Here is a 15,959-nt window from a genome sequence, read left to right on the forward strand (position 1 = left end):
TTTTTAGAAAATTTTCTGGGGCTACCCTAAGCATGCTGCAAATGCTGATTATGCTTCCACAACTATGATGCGGGTGGTGGTTATTGTCAGGGCTGCCCACAGGGGGGTAACTGGGGCATTTTGCCCCGGGCCCCAGCCTGAAAGGGGCCCCAGGAGACCCCATGAAGGGCCCTTTGAATACCTGTTTAAAAGATCGATATACTCTAATAGAGCAGTCAGATCTAAATACTCTAATAGAGCAGTCACAGTATTCTTGAGAGGAGCAGTGTAGCAAGCTTATAGATAAGGTTGGTGAGGGGTAGCTATCGTCATTGTCAGCAGGTCATGACCTTTTTTTTTTTTTTTTGGTCTTAAGTTGTGATTCAGAATGGAAACCTCCTTGCCTCTAGGGCCCCACTTTAACTCTTTGTCCTGGGCCCCTTAATTTCTCTGGGCGGCCCTGGTTATTGTTATAGCGCTGTTATAGAAGTATGATCTCACAGTTGCCTACCCAACTTATAGATGCTTCCTCCGCCCCTGTGGAGGAGTGTATAAACACAGTGTAATTAGAACGCATAAGGTTTTTTTTGTTTTTTTTTTGCCGGCACTACATTTATACAGCAGTATTCTCAGCCAGTTATGCAACAGCAGCATATCATGCAGCACCACTTTCATTATGCAACAGCAGCATATCATGCAGCGGCACTCTCATTATGCAACAACAACATATCATGCAGCAGCATTCTCATTATGCAACAGCAGCATATCATGCAGCAGCACTCTCAGCCAAACATGTAACAGCAGCATATCATGCAACACAGCACTCTCAATCATGCAATGGCAGCATATCATGCAGCGGCACTCTCATTATGCAACAGCAGCATATCATGCAACAGCACTCTCAATCATGCAATGAGCATATCATGCAGCGGCACTCTCATTATGCAACAGCAGCATATCATGCAGCGGCACTCTCATTATGCAACAGCAGCATATCATGCAATGCAGCACTCTCAATCATGCAATGGCAGCATACCATGCAGCAGCATTCTCAATGCGATAGCATTAAGCCATTACAAGTTTCTGATTTTGTTTTACCAGCAATATATGCTTGATAACACCATCTGTGACCCTTAGCCATAACCTATCCAGTGCCTATATGTATCCAGCATAAGTAGTGCCAAGTGTCAGTGACCTAATAGAAGCTGAATAGTAGGAGCACTTACAGCTGGCAAATCATTGACGTAACACATTATTATTAAAGCACAATAACATTCATGTGGTATCATCATGCAGCAGTGCCTTATGTGATAGCAGCATGCAGCACTAGCACTTAACTAAGGCATGAGCAACAGTAGTGGCATACATAGCATACAAAATAAACACAGCAAGACCTCATGCAAATCAAGGCACATGTTAGCTGTGCATATAAACATGCTAATGGCAAAAGCTTATTACACCCTGATAACAATTAAACAACTCAAACAAACAAGCATAACAGCTGACAACAGTTGAATAGACAAGCCCAGAGGCTTATGACAAACTTGAACAGACAAGCTCGAAAGCTAATGACACAATGTTAAAGTACAAGCTTGAAAGCTAACGACAAGACTAAGCCAGTACAGCAATTCATCACAGCGCTACTTTAATTATGCTATACTTCTTATAGAACATGTGTGAGAACTCAGCCAGTATCCCTCGATAGCCATTCGTCTTATTGTAATGGTGCAATCAGTTTCGTTCAATTTAGTGTGCCGCATGCAACACGTGTCATACAAGGAACGAGCTCACTGGCTATAATGAACTTCCAGTGATGACGACCTTGTTTCTTGTTACCATCTCAATCAATTCCATAGGCTGGAAGGACTGCTACGAAGAACCTCTGGCTATGTTAGCTCGGCTCATACACAACTCATGTGAGTGGCACATTTTTTGTTCACCAACCACTGTCCCCGGTACACAACGCGACACAAGCGGTCTTGTTTCATCTACTAGAACTTTTCTTTAACTAGTCATTCACCTTTCAAGAACGTGGCATGTCACGTGACCGCAAACCTGTTAAACCAGTTTGTTGATTACACAATACTTGAAACCATCTCAACATTACTTCACATGCTTAGATCGTAGCACACCCTTACACTATAGCGTGTACTTAGGTCACAGAAATTATGTGCAAGTTCTTATAGTGCTATATCGTGATATCTGCAGCATGCATGTTAACTTCAATTTATTGTGATACAATAAATTACATAAAAACTGAGAAGTTGACCATCTACAGGCATAGCTATGTGTGTAACCGTTACGGTAGAAATAGACAAGAGTCAAGACGTTAGTGCCCTACATTGGAGCAACTCCTCGTGGCTTAAGTTCAGGATGCCTCTGCTGTGTTGACAGTTAGTGTTCCATGTTTTAATACAGTATTGCAGCGTTTTAAATTCAGATTGGACTATGAAGGCATTCGGGCATTAACTATCCTCTACAAAAGTGCAATAAAAGTGAACTAACACAGGCACACTAGCTATAAGCTATGTAACTAGCTAACTATAGCTAAAGCTAAATGACAATTCAAGTGAATATGGTACAAAATTAAGTAGATAATTCTATGAAGACAACAATCGTGCCTGTAGTTCTAGCAATGGGATACTACAATGAACATTCCACAATGGTGGGGGAATCAATTTGTAAAAGTTGACTTTTCGAATTGCAGACCCTACAGTACGTAGCATAGCAAGAATAGAATAACTCAGGATATGGATATGAACAAAGGCTTACAGCCTAACTCTACATAATTGTTTGTACTGTGTGTATATCCATACAATTAATAATAATAATAACAATAACTACCTAGCTAGCAACATACAATAAACATTAATGGTCAGCTAGTTAATTGCTTCCTAAGTGATAACCATGATCCAATAATCATAATTATGTGCATTGGTTATTGGCTAACAGCCATTTCAAAGAGTGGAAAATACAGTAGTACATACTAGTAAAATAAGAACGAGACTACATATTAGAGCTAAGTGCTGTAGTGTATACTAAGGTTTTAGACCATACCAGATACTGCTGAGTGCCAATTTTTCATAGTGCATAAGTGTAGCAGTACCAAATTTTGAAATGAAAGGCTGCAAAGAATGTAGGTAAAATGTATGGCAAACTGTTATGAAGCATGTAGCAGGCTTTACTTAGACCATAAAATGAGTGGTTTTATTCAAGATAAATCTTAATACATTTAAACAAGGGTGTTATAATTACCATAAACATGCAGGATACCCTGTTAATACGTACATAATCTACACATACGTGGATAAATATATTTACATACCTGCACTATATTTTTATCAGGTTCAGCAAAATATTCTTGGCTTTGGGCAGAAATAAAAGTTGCATGCACATCAGATTCTTTCACAGGACATTGTGAGCTAGATATCATGTCCAGTTGATATTTCAGGTATTTGCCAAATACTTCACAATTATGTAAGTTGAAGTAGACAAAAAAGTCCACTTTGTCTAAAATAGGATCCAAAAAAGTTTTCATCTCAGTTAATAATTCAATTAATATTTTCAAAGTGACTGATTGTTTCAACAGCAGAACTGCTTCTGGTTCCACTTCAAGTTGACGGTGTACTTGACTAAGATTGTGCTGAAATTGATGTTTAAATGCCAACGAATCATCTCCAGGTAGAAATACATAAGATTTAATCATTGTGCAAAGTGTATGATTTAATTTCACTCCATACATATCTAACATTTCTATCAACGTAGTACACCTATGAAAATGTAAAATACACAGACGATGTGATAGAGTGGTTGTTAGCTATACTTACACCATTATGCCCACAGCTGCATGGCCACAGGCTGGCTGTGGATGTACAGCTGGTTGCCTTCACAAAAATGTGTGCATGTGTACTTTAAGTATCAACATAAGTATGTATGCACCTATGTTTGTCTGTACACACCCACATGAGCAAAACCATTAAATGGTATCAGCAGCTATCATGTGAGAAATAAAATCTCTTGGATCTGTGGAGGTTTATTCTTGAAGATTCTAAATATGAGTGTAGCAATTCTCTATCAGACTTTCTGAATGACCTTCCCATTGGGCTTTACAGGCATTCAAGGACTAAAAAACACCATACATTCAGTGTAGAAAGCCTTGTAGGCTACCAGAAATAGAAAATCCCTTCAACGTGAAAGGTGGCACGGCCCTTTCGAAAATAAATTGCAGCCTGGAAGGTTTGCCCATAGAATCTATGTAATAAAACATGCTAGACAAAATATAGAACAGTTGACAAGACACTTCTGCGTGTAATTAGTGGTCTGTTCATGTTATGTTTCCTTAGAAATGCATAACAAGGTAATTTATGAATTACAAAAGTAATAAAATATTCTGGTTAATTAAATAACTTAATAATTTACATGCAACCATGTAATTACAATGCTAAAAAAAAAAAGAGTTAAATGCATGGTACATATCATAATCTAAACCAAAACAGCCAAGCTGTAAAAAAGGAGTGCGGCCCCCAGAAAGGCCAGGATGAAAAAAGATGTGAAATCCAAGTTGGCGGCCAAGAAATGGCTGTGATGGTAGGTTAATGGCAAAAATTTTAATTATGAGAATTCAGGTGAATTTGCGTTGCCTTCTCCACTAGGATTCAGCACCAAATTCACCTGAATTGTCGTAATTAAAATTTTTGCCGTTAACCTACCATCACAGCCATTTCCTGGCCACCACCTTGGATTTCACATCTTTTTTCATCCTGGCCTTTTTGGGGGCCGCACTCCTTTTTTACAACTTGGCTGTTTTGGTTTAGATATCACTTCTTTTTGCATTGCAAGCCAATAAGCCAGCCATTAACTGGCTTTAGTGCTTCCTTCTAACTTGTTTTGTTTTTTTTTCTGCAGGAACTGTGGAACAAGGGAAGAAATATTGTCTACAGTTTTTGTCTGATTAAAAACACTTGTATATTTAACAATGAAAGAAAATCATACTGTAGGTAATAAGGTGACTTCTTATACATAACTGAACTGTAGCTGAAACTACCATTGTTTGTAGCTCAACTCTTTTCAGGGTGACTTGTTTCTAGCTGCACTCTCTACATGGTGATTTGTTTCCAACACATATTTTTACAGGGTGATTTGTTTGTAGCTGATCCCTATAAGGTAGCTTGTATCTAGCTGATATCTCTACAGGGTAACTTTTTTGTAGCTGATCTCTCTACAGGGTGATTTGTTTGTAGCTGAACTCTCTACATGATGGTTTCTTTGTAGCTGAACTCTCTACAAGGTAACTTCTTCTAGCTGATCTCTTGATTTGATTTGATTTGATTTGATTTATATATTTAACCTCCGAGCAATCGGCTACAGCCGTTCTTCCTTGCCCGGAGGGACACATTACAATACATAAATAATACACACAAAACTAAACAAAGCAAAGTATAACCGATACAAATACAACCAAGGTAAACAACTTACAACACACACACAAAAACAAACATGCACATAGTTACACAATCATGTTAATGTAATCAAAGGAGTGAGTCACAGTGCTGCTTAAGGACATCCATGTACTCATAAAATGGAGAATTAATACAGTCAGTTACAGATGATGGTAATGCATTCCACCATTGAATGGTTTTATAACGAAAAAATGTTGAGTAAAGCATAAGCGGAACATAGGTATCTTCTTATAGTACTGGTGTCCTTGTACTATAAGAAGTAGTTCCACCGAAAACAATCGGTGGTTCAAGTGGAATACATTTAACTTGGTGGTACTGGTAGTACATTAAACACAGTGATTTAAACTGAATAAAATATGGCAGTGGCAACCATTGAAATCTATGATAAAATCCAGACACATGATCATATTTCCTTAGGTCATAACACAACCTTACTGCACGGTTCTGCATCCTCTGAAGTCTTTGCAGTAGAGTGCTTCCCAGTGATGGTCCCCAAATCTTTACTAGGGTGACTTGTTTGTAGCTGAACTTTCAACTTGCTGGTTTCTTTGTAGCTGAATTCTCTACAAGGTAACTTCTTCTAGCTGATCTTTTTACACGGTGACTTGTTTGTAGCTGAACTCTCTACATGATGGTTTCTTTGTAGCTGAATTCTCTACAAGGTAACTTCTTCTAGCTGATCTCTCTACAGGGTGATTTGTTTGTAGTCGAACTTTCTACACGATGGTTACTTTGTAGTAGAATTCTGTACAAGGTAACTTCTTCTAGCTGATCTTTCTACAGGGCGGTTTATTTGTAGCTGAATTCTCTACAGGGTGGTTTGTTTGTACCTGAACTCTCTACAAGGTGACTTCTTATAGCTGAACTATCAACACAGTGATCTTTTGTAGCTGAACTGTCTACAGGGTGATTTGTTTGTAGCTGAACTCTCTACAAGATGATTTGTTTCTAGCTGATCTCTCTATAGGGTAACTTGGTTGTAGCTGAATTCTCTGCAGGATGGTTTCTTTGTACCTGATCTCTCTACAGGGTGACTTTATTGCAGCTGAATTCCCAACAGGATGATTTGTTTGCAGCTGAACTCTCTACATGATGGTTTCTTTGTAGCCAAACTCTGATGTGGTTGTAGCTGAACTGTCTACAGGGTGATTTGTTTGTAGTTGAACTCTCTACAGGATGGTTTCTTTGTAGCTGAAATCTCTGCAAAGTGATTTCTTCTAGTTGATCTCTCTACAATGTAACTTCTTGTAGCTGATCTCTCTACTGGGTGACTTGTGTCTAGTTGCACACTCTACAAGGTGATTTGTTTGTAGCTGAATACTCTACATGGTGATTTTTTGTAGCCAAACTCTCCGCAGGGTGATTTGTTTGTAACTGAACTCTCTACAGAATGGTTTCTTTGTAGCTGATGTTGCTACAGGTGACTTGTTTCTAGCTGATCTCTCTACATGATGGTTTCTTTGTAGCTGAACTCTCTACAGGGTGATTATTTTGTAGCTGAACTCTCTCCAGGGTGATCACTTCACAGCTGAAGCCTCTACAAGGTGGCTTCTTCTATCTGATCTCTCTACAATGTGATTTTTGGGTAGCTGAACTTTCTACAAGGTGACGTTTTCTAGCTGAGCTCTCTCTTATTTCTAGTTGATCTCTCTACAGAGTAACTTGTTAGTAAAGCTGAAGTCTTTACATGGTGGATTTTGGTTGTTAAACTCTCTGCATGAAGACTTGTTGTAGCAGAATTTCTACAGAGTGAATTGCTTGTAGCTGAACTCTCTACAGGGTGCATGACTTGTTTATAGCTGAACTCTCTTCAGTGTGACTTGTAATATTCTGAATCACTACAGCAATATATTCGTAGCTGAACTCTCTATAGGGTGACTTGCTTCTTGCTGAACTGTCTATAAGATTAACTGTTTGCAGCTGAACTCCCTACAGAATAAATGTAATAGAATTCTATAATGGAGTAAATAAATTAGCTGAATGCTCTATTAGGGTGACTGTTCTATTAGAGTATCTCGATCTCACATTTGCTACACGGAGTTGGCTTTCAAATCATAAATCAGTGGTTTGCAATCCGATCCTTCTGTACTACTGCAAGGACTTTCTATGAAGATTATTCCAGCTATACACCGATTTTCAGCTCATTGCTCTAAGCGGTTTGCCTAGTAGGCGTAAAAACTAATAGTTTTTATTCATAAAAATTGATCGCGTAATTGTGGCACAGGTTGGATTTTGTGTCATATCTCCGTGGTCTTTATCTCGATTCCTTTCAAACCACCAAAAGGCACTCCTACGATGGTTACTCCATTTACATAGCAATTTTCAACTCATTTTATGAAGCGGTTTACCCTGTAGGCGTGACAACAAACCAATCTTGATTTACGCGTATAATCAGTCATAACTCCTGAACCATTCATCGGATTTGCACCAAATTTGATGCTAGGATTCGACTTTGGACTCCCTTTCTGTGTGCCAAAGTTCAAGGCGATCGGAGCACACGTTCGCATTTTATAGCAATTTTTGCAAGTGTGCAAAAACACGAAGAAGAAGAAAAAACGAAGAAAAAAAATCGAAATTTTGGCAGCTCATATCTCGGAAATGGCTGGCGCGATTTCCTTCAAATTTGGTATGTAGACTTCCCTGGCTGGCGGGTAACTCTGTAGCAAATTTGGTTACAATCGGATATGGGATCACCGAGATACAAAAGTGTGAAATGACGTTTTCTTTCTTCCTGTCAATATACCCACGGTGTGCGCGCCGGCTTGTTGGGCCACACGACAACTATCGTGTGTCTTGATTACTATGGAGTTGAACGTCATACAGTATACTGCATGGTAAGGTGTGGGCTTTCTTACTCAAAACTATTGCCAAAGAGATTGAGGTTTATGGGCTTGGTTATGCGTAACCAATACTGCCAAGCCGTTGCAAAGGAAAGTTTTTGGTTTCATCAAGTATTTATTTCGACTGTCTAAATAAGAAGCTGATGACTACAGCCAAGCATAATTTGACTATGGATAAGGCTGCAAACTTGATTTCTTCACTGTTTGATGTTGCTTTGGCCTGAGTGTGCCTTTTATGGTTACAATACATATTATGGACTTACTTTGTCCTCCTTTGCATCCCATTTCTATCTCCACTGCTGCAAAGGTGTTGATTGGGTATAACATGCTATGGCTTCATTGCTTCAGTTTCCATAGTTGGACTGGATTGATTGCAGAGGTGCTACTCTTCATTGATAATGCTGTAGAACATAGCTGAAACTGAAGCAAAACAGCTGTTTTGCATTTCAGTAATTGTTGGGTCACATGTTCAGCAGCAATAGAAAGAAATGGGACAGAAAGGACACATAATCCATTGTAGCTGCAGTTGTAGGTGTGTACCTGCTTACCTGAAATCATTTTCGAGAAAGTATTATGTTTTGTATGTACGTATGTTCTTTGTCTGCCCACACCCATGTGGCAAAGAAAGTTTATGCTAAAAGTATCCAGTGCACTCCATGCTCTTTAGACTCAAATGGGTACACAATTTTTATGGTAGCCTGCATGCACAGTTATATTTTGTCACTACAACACCTGTGTGGCAAATTGGGAAAGCTGTTCACATCACATTCAGAAACCATATTTTGAACTGACACAAAGTATACACCTGCAGAGTAAGCTTACCTGCCTGCATGTTTAGTACAAAGTCAGTATACCCTCTTGTATGCAAAGGTAGAACCAAGGCTTTGTCATGTCAATTTTCATAAACAAAGATTAAGAGGATAGTTCTGAGCATTATTGCATTATTTGTGGTGTAAAGTGAGGTATGCTTCCTTAGCAATGAAATATGAACTCAACATGAAACATTTTATACTAGTACTTATATTTACCAGAATTTTCTAATAACCTATGACTAGTTAACTAAGTAGATAGCTACGTAACTGACTAGCTGTTTCCTTTAGCCAAGCATATCTGAGTTATAGGTAATGCTGTAAACTTATGTAGTTTCTCTACTAAGGCCCAAGATTGGCTTTTTTTTTCCCAACCCAGCTATCTCTGGTTATAAACGTCCATGACACCTACTATACAGTACGACCATACTGTTTGATGTACATACATGTATACAGTACACCAATTACATACCCATCAACATCTTTGGATTTTTTAACAATGAGCAAATACAGTTCAGTATAAATTTCATAGTAGTTTGTTTTAAACTCCTGAATCTGTTCAACTTCATGAACCAGATCTGTGATATTGAGTGACTGTGCAAGCTTTTCAACAACTGCTAACATCCCAGCATATGCCATAACATCATCATAGTTGTAATCTTGGTCTGCAAACAATTGCTGCCACTGAATGAGAACAGTCTGCATCTGGATTATTCACTTGAAGTATTCCCTTATATCAGTGTGCTTTATCTCTTCTGGAACTTCACACAGTGGTTGTGGTACATTTGTTTTTTTGTTGCAATAAGCTAAATATATACTGCTAAGATTTTCAATAGCAAAAGCAAACGCATTAAGTTTATTTAGATCTTTGACACCCACTTGAATGCAGGTACAGCAAGAAGCAATAAAGCTCCAATAAAATTTATCAATGTCAGAAAGTTGTGGTACAGCAGTAATACTTTTACCAACAGATTCAGAACTTCTAATAATCAACCCTTTTAATGCATTTCTTTCTGCATTTTCAATCATTTTCATATCTGGAATGATTTCCTAAATAGTTGCAAGATTAATAACAATGTATGTGTATAAGTATAACAATAACAAGATGCTGTTGTGCTACTTCTAAAAACCAGGTGCCCATGCAATTAATACTAGGGCTGTACCGATACCAATATTATGAGTATCGGTATCAGTCAATTGTAAGTAAACAACACAGATATTTCAATGGAGTTGTATACACTATTAAAAGTAGTATAAGTACCATGAAAAGTTCCTTATAGGCCAAAGTGATTTATGTAGTTGTCAAATGGGTAAGTCCTTAGCCTAGCACTGCTTACTTAGCATGAGTTGGCCTGGGTTCAAATCTCCGGTTGGTCAAGTTTTTTTCTCTTTCTTAGGGTTTTTTGCACCACTTTTTTGCTTGTTTGGTGGTAGATTATTTTGTTCAAAGAAAAAACAGACACTTTCGGATAAAAACCTTTTGTGAACAGTCATTAATACCAACAAATAAAAGGATTACAGTGTTGAGAAGCATATGAATTGTAGTAATTTAATGCAGCCATACTGATCATGCTACATACTCTTTATGCTGTAACGCATATCAGTTTGACTGTAAATTATAGGCAGTGTATATGATATCGGTTCATTAGAAAACCTGTATCAGAAATGGACAATAAATATTGGCAAGAGTTCATAATATACATATACTGAGGAGAGTATCCTACTCTCATATACCCCTGTAGAAGGGTGTATTGTGAAGTTATGACGTAGCAATTCTGAGTTCGTCCGTTTTTCTTTGTATAATTAATGATGTCATTAGTTGAACATGGCATCAATTGAACATGTGCCTAACAACGTCACTAGGAACCAAATTAACACCAGCCCTAAGCATTTCTCACTGAACTACAATCATTCCTTCATGGGTTAAGATCGCTTTGTAGGCATTTCTTGTTAAGCTATTCGCGAATACGGCCACCCTGAGCGTCGTGAGTGTGAAATGGTGCTAACGATTCTTGTATTTTTATGGCTGTTCATACGTCACAAACCACAATATCTTGTCATTATGTCATAACTTCATGATACGCCCTTCTGCAGGGGTATATGAGAGTAAGATACTCTCCTCAGTATATATATTATGAACTCTTGATATCGGATATTGGTATCGGTATAGCTATTAATACTATCCCATTCTAACTAAATAGGTAATTAATCAGCCATCTATATAGCTTAGTTTATATTCATGCTACAGTTATTATTAATTCAGCTAGAGTCTGTGGTTATATATTATCTAAACCAAAACAGGCAAGCTGTAAAAAAAGAGTGCGGCCTCAGAAAAGGCCAAGGTGAAAAAAGATGTGAAATCCAAAGTGGCGGCCAAGAAATGACTGTGATGGTAGGTAAATGGCTGTGATGGTAGGTTAATGGCAAAAAAATTTAATTACGACAATTCAGGTGAATTTGTGTTGCCTCCTCCACTAGGATTCGGCACCAAATTCACCCGAATTGTCGTAATTAAAATTTTTGCCATTAACCTACCATCACAGACATTTCTTGGCCACCACTTTGGATTTCACATCTTTTTTTCACCTTGGCCTTTTAGGGAGCCATACTCTTTTTTTACAACTTGGCTGTTCTGGTTTAGATATCACTTCTTTTTGTATTGCAAGCCACAAAGCTAGCCATGTGGTTTTGATGCTTCCTTTTACCTTGTTTTTATTTTCTTCACTGCACAAATTGTGGAACAAAGGAAGTAATCGTGTGTATAGCTTTTGTCTGATGAAATATTTGTATATTTAACATTGAATGATGATTATCACATACTGTAGTAAATAAGGTGACTTCTTACATAACTGAACTGTAGTTTAAACTCTCATTGTTTGTAGTTGAACTCTAGCTGTATACAGGGTGACTTGTTTCTAGCTGATCTCTGGATGACTTGTTTCTAGCTGAACTCTCTATAGGGTTTTCTGTTTGCAATTGAACTCTCCAGAGGATGGTTTCTTTATAGCTGATTTCTCTACAGGGTGACTTGTTTCTAGCAAGTCATACAGAGATCAGCTAGAATCAAGTCACCCTGTAGAGAGATCAGCTAGAAACAAGTCTCTCTATAGGGTTATCTGTTTGTAATTGAACTCTCTACAGGATGGTTTCTTTGTAGCTGATCTCTCTACAGGGTGACTTATTTCTAGCTGATCTCTCTACAGGGTGAACTTGTTTCTGGCTGAATTCTCTACAGATGATTTGTTTGCAGCTGAACTCTCAACACAAGGTGATTTCATCTAGCTGATCTCTCTACAAGGTGATTTCTTCTAGCTAATCTCTCTACAGGGTGATCTGTTTGTAGCTGAACTCTCTACTAGGTGACTTGTTATAGCTGAATTCTCTTCAGTGTGACTTATAATGTTCTGAATCTCTACAGCAACATATTTGTAGCTGAACTCTCTAAAGGGTGACTTGCTTGTAGCTGAATTGTCTATAAGATTAACTGTTTGTAGCTGAACTCCCTACAGAATAACTTGCAATGTAATATAATTCTATAATGGAGTAAGTTATAAACGTAGCTGAACGCTCTATTAGGGTGACTGTTCTATTAGAGTATCTCGATCTCGTATGTGCTACACGTAGTTGACTTTGGAATCATAACTCAGTGGTTTGTAATCCGATTATTCTGTACTACTGCAAGGACTTTCTATAATAACTATTCCAGCTACACACCGATTTTCAGCTAACTGCTCTAAGCGGTTTACCTGGTAGGCATGAAAACTAATAGTTTTTTTATTCATAAAACTCGATCACGTAATTGTGACACAGGTTTGGTTTTGTGTCATATCTCAATGGCTTTTAACTGGATTCCTTTCAAACCACAAAAAGGCACTCCTACGATAGTTACTCCATCTACATAGCAATTTTCAGCTCATTCCTTCAAGCGGTTTACCCTGTGGGCGTGACAGACCTTCGACCTATTTTACACAAATAATCGGTCATAACTCCGTAATTGTTTATCGGATTCCTACCTAACTTGGTACTGAGATTTACCTTAATGAGCCCTTTAAGTGTGCCAAACTTCAGCCCAATTGGAGGATGCGTTCGTGTTTTATGGCAGATTTTGCAAAGTGTGCGAAAAGAAGAAAAGGTAGAAGGGGGATGACGACATGGTAGTGTGTTGTGTGGCCCAAGAAGCTGGCACGCCACACTGTGAGTATATTAGCAGCAAGAAAGAAAACGCAATTTTCACACCTATGTAGTTCTGTGATCCCTAATCCAATTGGAAAAAAATTTGCTAGTGATATGCTGGCCAGTTAGGGGAGTCTACATACCAAATTTGAAGAAAATCGCTCTAGCCATTTCCAAGATATGAGCAAACAATAATTCGTTATAATTTCTTTGTTTTTTTTCTTTTTCTACTTCTTCATTTCACACACTTCGAAAAACGCACCATAAAACATGAATGTGTGCTCCAATCGGGATGTAATTTGGCACACTTAAAGGGCTCATTAAGGCAGATCTCAGTACCAACTTTGGTAGGAATCCGATTAACATTCACGGAGTTACGATCGATTATTTGCATAAAATAAGGTCAAAGGTCTGTCATGCCCACAGCGTGAATCCCTTGAAGGAAAGAGCTGAAAATTGCTATGTAGATGGAGTAACCATTGTAGGAGTGCCTTTTTGTGGTTTGAAAAGGAATCGTGATAAAGACCATGGAGATAAGACACAAAACCCAACCTGTGTCACAATTATGCAATCGATTTTTATGAATAAAAAAAATATTAGTTTTTACACCTACAAGGCAAACCACTTAGAGCAATGAGCTGAAAATCAGTGTGTGGCTGAAATAATCATTGTAGAAAGTCCTTGCAGTAGTACAGAAGAATCGGATTACAAACCACTAGTTATGATTCGAAAGTCAAGTACGTGCAGCAAATGCGAGATCAAAATACTCTAATAGAACAGTCACCCTAATAGAACATTCAGCTACGTTTATAACTTACTCCATTAAAGAATTATTTAACATTGCAAGTTATTCTGTAGGGAGTTCAGCTAAAGTTAATCTTATCTAATCAAAATAGCCAAGCTGTAAAAAAGATGCGGCCCTTAAAAAGGCTATGGTGAAAAAAGATGCAAAATCCAAGGTGACGGCTTAGAAATGGCTGTGATGGTAGGTTAATGGTAAAAATTTTAATAACGACAATTCAAGTTAATTTTGTGCCACTTTTTAACCTAACTTTTTTCTTTACCACAGAAAGAAGAAAAGATGAAACAGATGTTAAATACTTTAAATATTTCTGATTTTATCAATAAATGTACAAATTATATATATATAATGCATATATTTATTACAGAACTCTACATGGTGGTTTCTTTGTAACTGAACACTCTACAAGGTGACTTCTTCTAGCTGATCTCTCTACAGGGTGAATTGTTTGTAGCTACGAGGTAACTTCTTCTAGCTGATCTCTCTAAAGGAATATTTGATGGTAGCTGAACTATCTACAAGGTAACTTCTTCTAGCTGATCTCTCTACAGGATCACTTGTTTCTAGCTGAACTCTCTACAGGGTGATTTGTTTGCAGCTGAACTCTATACATGGTGGTTTCTTCGTAACTGAACTCTCTACAAGGTGACTTCTTCTAGCTGATCTCTCTATAGGGTGATTTGTTTGTAGCTGAACTCTCTACAAGGTAATTTCTTCTAGCTGATGTCTCTACAGGGTCACTAGTTAGTAGCTGAAGTCTCTACAAGGTGACTTCTTCTAGATGATCTTTCTACAGAGTGATTTGTTTGTAGCTGATCTCTCTACAGGTGATTTATTTGCAGCTGAACTCTCTACATGATGGTTTCTTTGTAGTTGAACTCTCTACAAGGTAACTTCTTTTAGCTGATCCCTCTACAGGGCAATTTGTTTGTAGCTGAACTCTCTACATGGTGGTTTCTTTGTAGCTGAACTCTCTACAAAGTGACTTCTAGCTGAACTGTGTAGTTAAACTCCCCTACAAGGTAATTTCTTCTAGCTGATCTCTCTACAGGGTGAATTGTTTGTAGCTGAACTCTCTACAGGGCGATTTGTTTGTATCTGATCTCTATACAGGTTACTTGTTTCTAGCTGATTTCTGAAATTTTTTTCAGGGTGACTGCTCTATTAGGATGACTGCTCTATTAGAGTATCTCAATCTCGCACTTGCTACACCAAGTTGGATTTCATGTTATAACTCCGTGGCTTTAAGTCTGATTCTTCTACACCATTTAAGAGCCTTTCTAAGATGATTACTCCATCTCTACAGCGAATTTCAAAGCATTATCCCAAGCGGTTTTTCTGGTAGGTGTGGAAAGTAGCCGTTTTTTATTAGCTAATCTCGATTGCATAATTGTTACACACTGTTGGTTTTTTTGTTGTATCTTCCTGGTTTTTAGCTCAATTTCTTTCAAACCACAAAAGGTTTGAGGCTCAATAGTTAACCTATTCACCCACCAATTTTCAGCTTCTTCCCATAAGCGGTTTATTCTGTAGGCGTGAAAACATATTGGTGTTATTTTTCGTGAATAATCACTAATAACTCTTTGCCTGTTTATCGTATTCCAGCCAAAGTTGGTACAGAGATGCGCCCTTTTTATACCCCCCTTCTGTGTACTAAATTGCAAGGCAACTGGATATTGCGTGCACATTTTATAGCAGTTATTACAAGTGTGCAAAAAGAAGAAGAAAAATAAGAAGGAAAAAAACGAAGAAACTAAGCCAATTTTTGAAGTCGCATATCTTGGGAACGGTTGAAGTGATTTTGCTCAAATTTGGAATGTGGAGTACTGAAGTTGGAGGGCGTGTCCACAGCAAACATCGTCTTGTTTCATCAAGGAAACACAGAACTACGGAGTTG

The 15,959-nt window shown here is 38.0% G+C and overlaps 2 protein-coding genes across 2 annotated transcripts in view; both read right to left on the reverse strand.

Moving 5' to 3' along the window:
* Positions 1 to 9,792, reverse strand: part of LOC136264088 (uncharacterized) — a 238,778-nt gene extending 228,986 nt beyond the window's left edge. Inside the window, exons 1-2 of the mRNA XM_066058779.1 lie at positions 9,560 to 9,792; positions 3,305 to 3,749 (exon numbers count right to left, since the gene is read on the reverse strand). Coding sequence (XP_065914851.1) covers positions 3,305 to 3,749; positions 9,560 to 9,792 — 678 coding nt within the window. The remainder of the gene's footprint in view (positions 1 to 3,304; positions 3,750 to 9,559) is intronic.
* A 9-nt stretch (positions 9,793 to 9,801) lies between these two features.
* The window catches only part of LOC136264089 (uncharacterized), a 103,131-nt gene continuing 96,973 nt past the window's right edge, over positions 9,802 to 15,959 (reverse strand). Inside the window, exon 16 of the mRNA XM_066058780.1 lies at positions 9,802 to 10,137. Coding sequence (XP_065914852.1) covers positions 9,802 to 10,137 — 336 coding nt within the window. The remainder of the gene's footprint in view (positions 10,138 to 15,959) is intronic.

This window comes from Dysidea avara, chromosome 8, assembly GCF_963678975.1.
Source record: "Dysidea avara chromosome 8, odDysAvar1.4, whole genome shotgun sequence".
Classification (NCBI taxonomy): Eukaryota; Metazoa; Porifera; class Demospongiae; order Dictyoceratida; family Dysideidae; genus Dysidea; species Dysidea avara.